The following is a 5,000-nucleotide window of genomic DNA, read 5'->3' as shown; positions in this document are numbered from 1 at the left end:
AACAGTCTAAAGCATCATATGAAAACACATTCATCTGAAAAACCTTATCAGTGTGAAGTGTGTAAAGCAACTTTTAAATGGCCAGATTCATTGAAATTGCATATGAATACCCATTCATCAGTAAAAGAGTTTGGTTGTGATGAGTGTAAGGCAAGATTTAAGTGGAAACGCAGCTTAAGAGCACACAAACTTACTCATTCTAGTATAAAGCCTTTTGTTTGTGATTTGTGTGGATCTCAGTTTGTCCAACGTGCCAAACTGAAGCTTCATATGGTCGTCCATACTGCAGATAAACCTTTTAAATGTGAGCTTTGCAAAATGGCATTTGCCAGAAAGGATCGCTTGAAGTCCCACATGAAAGTGCACTCTGTGGAAAAGCCACACGTTTGTGATATATGCAGAGCAGTCTTCAGGTGGGATTATGGCTTGAAGAAGCACCGGTTAATACATGAGAAAGCTGAATCAAAGCCCTGTAAACAGTGTGGGGAGACTTTCATGTGTATTAGGGAAGCAAAGAGACATGTCAAAGTTCACACTGTCCCTAATACATTAAAATGCAAGGAATGCAGCATGACTTTCAGATTCAAAAAGGAATACAACAAACATAACAGATGTGTTCACAAGCCGTCTAGTAAAGAAGCTCTACATAAAAATAAAATCAAACAAAGGAAACACACTTGGCAAGGTTTGCAAATATCTGATGAACCTGTGTTGATTTGTATTGAACCATGTGTTGAAGACATAATGCAAGAAACACACGATGAACATGAAATACTCGATGATGGGGGAAGCAATGCTGTCCAGGATAAAGAGGATAAGTCTAGTGTACAGAGCGAAGAGTACGGAAATGGTGAAACTCACTGTAGAAATGTGAAGGAGAAAGCATTCTGAAGGTTTCCAGTATAGAGGGAGAAAAGGTAGATGTTCATGAAGAGGAAATGTTAAAGAGAGAAAACCTCAAAATTTGATGAAAGAAATGTAAGTTATTATCTCTCTCTCTCTCTCTCTCTCTCTCTCTCTCTCCCTCTCTCTCTCTCTCTCTCTCTCTCTCTCTCTCTCTCTCTTTCTCTCTCTCTCTCTCTCTCTCTCTCTCTCTCTCCTTCTCTCTCTCTCTATCTCTCTCTCCTTCTCTCTCTCTCTATCTCTCTCCTTCTCTCTCTCTCTATCTCTCTCCTTCTCTCCCTCCCTCCCTCCCTCCGTCTCTCCCGCCCTCCCTCCCTCCCTCCCTCCCTCCCTCCCTCCCTCCCTCCCTCCTTCTCCCCCCCTCTCACTCACTCACTCAGGCTGTGTATGATGCCTATTAACCTTTTGATACCAATAGTGCATGCATACATACCCTGTCTGGTGTGGTTTTGTTTTATTAATTTACTTAACATTCAAAGGACTTCATCAGGAAGGTCACCTGACCTCACTCTTCTTTTCTTTTCTTTTGATAGTGCCAATAATGATATGATAATAACCATGATTATAACTAGTCTATACTGAAAATGATCTTTAATCAAATTTATTTACACTTCTGTCCTAGTGTATATATATATGTATATTTTCATTATTGTAGAGTATGTAAAGAATATATTCTTTCCAAAGTATATTAAGTAACAATTAAAATTAAAATTTGATAAACTTGTACCTGGATTAGATTAGGAATGACATTTTTTCTAGTATCTGTGTGATTTATAGGTCTTGTAGTAATTCTCTGGGAGTTTATGAACTTGCAAATTAAGCTTAATTACTTAGTTAAAGCTTATTATTGAGATTTATTTTAAAATCTGTAAGGAGGGCTTTGACTGTTGTATCAAATAGACTTTCCCATTTTAAGCTGTTTTAAGCTGTAATTGTTGTTTTAATTATTTCATGTGTCCACTTTCTAAAAGTCCAGATTCAGTGTTTCTGTAAAATATATGATGAAGCACTTTATGTAATTAGCCCAAGGTCATAAATATTTAGAGAGTAAAAATTCTGTGATATAACTTCAGATGCATAAATGTTCTGTTTCTGTTACTATATATATTCAGATTTATATGATTTATGTAACATTTGCTTTTGTTAAAGTGGTGTATGCATTGTTAGTACAGTTAATATTAGGTGATCAAATTATTTGTTATTCTGATAAATGTAGTAAGATATTTATAAGACAATATTTCACTCAACAAGACAATGTTTTTGTAAGAGTATAAGATAAGAGTATAAGAGATTTATTTGTTATTTTGGACTACATTACTCTGTCCTTTTGTGATATGATGCATAACTTATTACCTGTAAACATTCCAGCCATTCTACAATGATTTTTGCTGTTGTATGGAAATAAATGTAATGAGCATAAGTTGTATTGATTTTATTCTTTGTAAACATTACAGTTGATAAGGAAATATATGAATAGGCATTTTCTTAGAAAATGTACTAAGTGTTTTTAGTCTTGATCTTTTCTCCGTATGAAGCACTTTGTTTATACTATGGCTCGACACAAATGTAGTTAATTCATGGTTTGCAGAATCTACAACTAATATCTAAAAATGTATTAATCATGAGTAATAATGATAAAAATATCAGTTCTGTAACACATTAATAACAAGTTCATATGTGCCTGTCAGTTTTTAGGTTTTTTAATAGAGCTTTAGCTATAGGTCTGTTTGGTGAATTTTCTTCTTCATTCTTATTCATCATCACCTCAATTTTATCAGTTTCAAGCTGCCAAAGAACAACTTTAATAAAGTTTTTGTAACATTTATAAGATGTGGGGTCAATGATTTGCCAACTACTTTGGCAGTAAAAGTGATGCCCACCCCAAAGATTACTCAAGGGTTGCCCAAAGATGGGTCATCGCGTTGGGGCCTCCACTCTCTGTGGGTCAAGGGAACTAAGCTGACTGTAGGTGGAGTTGGCTGCCATCTCAGAGTATGATGAGCGAGTGATTTCACGTTCTGGTTGTGCTGCAGTAATAGATACTCTATGAAGTTCTCATAGCCATTTTTAGTAGACTCCCGGCCTTCAGTAGTAGAGGTAGTATCAGTCGACGAGCTTGTAATGGCACTGAGACTGAAAAACACTTGTTGGACTTGATTCTTTTATCACTCTGTATGTTGTTTATGTAAATCCTATGGGGATGAGATGTTCTGTGTCGAACTTGTTTCTGTAACAGATAACTCTCCTGGACAAGATGCCCTTATCCTTTTGAGTGACTTCAGGGACTACACCCAAGCTGGCTACCACCTGTCAGAAACTATTACCACCTTTGAGACTTTGTGAGATTCCAGAAACAAGGAATTGCTGGCTTCTTGTATCACCCCCTGGCCTACATAGCTGGACCTGGGAAAATGATGCAAAGAACCATATTGGTTTGAAATTAAGGGCGGATATAGCACCACAGTCTGCTTGACGTTAGCCTCATAGAGAATTGACTGATTTGAAGATTAAGTACTTCCATTGTCTATTCTTCTATAGTACAGATATTCATACCTTTATAAATGTATGTACTTACTTTTGTCCTTGCTGGGATATTCTACACACTAATCAATGTTATATTCTACAGGCTAGTAAGATGAAACAAATTCTAGATGCTGTTTTCAATTAAAAGCTTGTATGTAATGAGGATTATGTTGTAACTGCTATTTGTCACTGAAGGCCCACCCCCTGAGATTCTCCATTGCCTTTAGGTGCCTGCTGAATCTGCTTCACAGCTTAAAGGCACATCAACTCAGCCAGGACAAAATTGCTTCAAAGGGCCTCGGCTGATCAGGCAGGTCTTCTTGCTTTCCTACTACCATGGACTCGGACTGGCAGAGCAGGTCATGCTGTTTTCGTTAACAGTTTTGTGATGTGACTTGATACTTATTTTGTACTCTTGTAAATCCACCTTTTAAAGGTATAACCATGGCAACAAGTTTTTTTTAATCATTTTATTTGTATTTGATTTCAGTATCATTTTCCTGATCCTTGTTATCATCTTCCCTGTCCATTTCCAAAGGTAAATGCTAGGCCTAATTAAAAAAAAAAAAAAAAAAAAAAAAGTACTTTAAATCTTCCGACCCTTCTCTTTTATCTTGATTTTGCTTGTCTTTTATGTAGACACCTGCTGACCCTTCTCTTCTATCTTGATTTTGCTTGTCTTTTATGTAGACACCTGCTGCCTGTATAGTTACTAAGTTAAGGATGCTTTGGGTACCTTTTAATCAGTCTCTCTCTCTCTTTCTTAAACTTCAAAAAATGGTTTCTTTTGAAAAAATATTGAAACTAACAAATATTTATTATGATATATGTTAGTTGCCTGTTGGCCCAATCACCCCATTTGGCAAGAATACTTGGTATGACCAGAGTTGTCTGGTTTTCCACAGCAGCGTTTCTGCCGTTTTCTAAACATTAGAGGGTAAAGAAAACTGATAAAAATAATAAAATTAAACAATAAACTATCACAAATGGATGAATAATATATTACATGCATAAGTCCAGATTCTTATGATTATAGGATTCCCTGCATTACTTTTTTGGTCATTGCACTGCATAAACAACGTACAATAAATACATTATTAAGGCAATAATGTAACAGCATTTAACAACATAAAATGTACCAGAATCTCTTTTTTTGAAAATGTATTAGAAAATGCAACACTGAATCTTTAAATTTAATTTATCTAAAAAGTATACAACTATTCCTAGTTTGTTGTAGGGCTAAAGGTTTAATGTCACTCTCCGGGGCTGTGGCTCTGCCTTTGATGATACCCAGCTAGAAGACCCAGCTGAAGTGACATCGAATTAAATTTCGAAATTTCCGCCGCGATGATGTTTGGTCTGCCACATCATATCAATTCATACCAGGATGGTTTTAGCAATTTTCATGTTTAATTTATTTAAACAAGAGAAAATATCTCAATTTGTTCTAAACACTTTTCTTTTGCATCAAACTATCTGTAGTCATACAAAATACAGCCCTAAAAGAAAAAAAAAATAGTGTCGCCATCAGTCGGTCGTCTTTTGTTTCCAATTAGCAAGTGAATTTCCATAGA

At 35.8% G+C, this 5,000-nt stretch overlaps 1 protein-coding gene across 3 annotated transcripts in view; it reads left to right on the top strand.

Annotated features, from left to right (window-relative positions):
- The window catches only part of LOC113802140 (putative zinc finger protein 66), a 4,662-nt gene extending 3,669 nt beyond the window's left edge, over positions 1-993 (top strand). For all 3 annotated transcript variants that reach the window (XM_027352623.2, XM_027352634.2, XM_070126760.1), the window contains one exon: positions 1-993. This exon is cut by the window's left edge. In XM_027352623.2, coding sequence (XP_027208424.2) covers positions 1-891 — 891 coding nt within the window. In that variant the 3' untranslated portion in view covers positions 892-993.
- Positions 994-5,000: the final 4,007 nt, after the last annotated feature.

Source organism: Penaeus vannamei, chromosome 10 (assembly GCF_042767895.1).
Source record: "Penaeus vannamei isolate JL-2024 chromosome 10, ASM4276789v1, whole genome shotgun sequence".
NCBI classification, from domain to species: Eukaryota; Metazoa; Arthropoda; class Malacostraca; order Decapoda; family Penaeidae; genus Penaeus; species Penaeus vannamei.
Note: the sequence above shows the minus strand (reverse complement) of the source record. Positions and strands in the feature narration are given on the sequence as shown.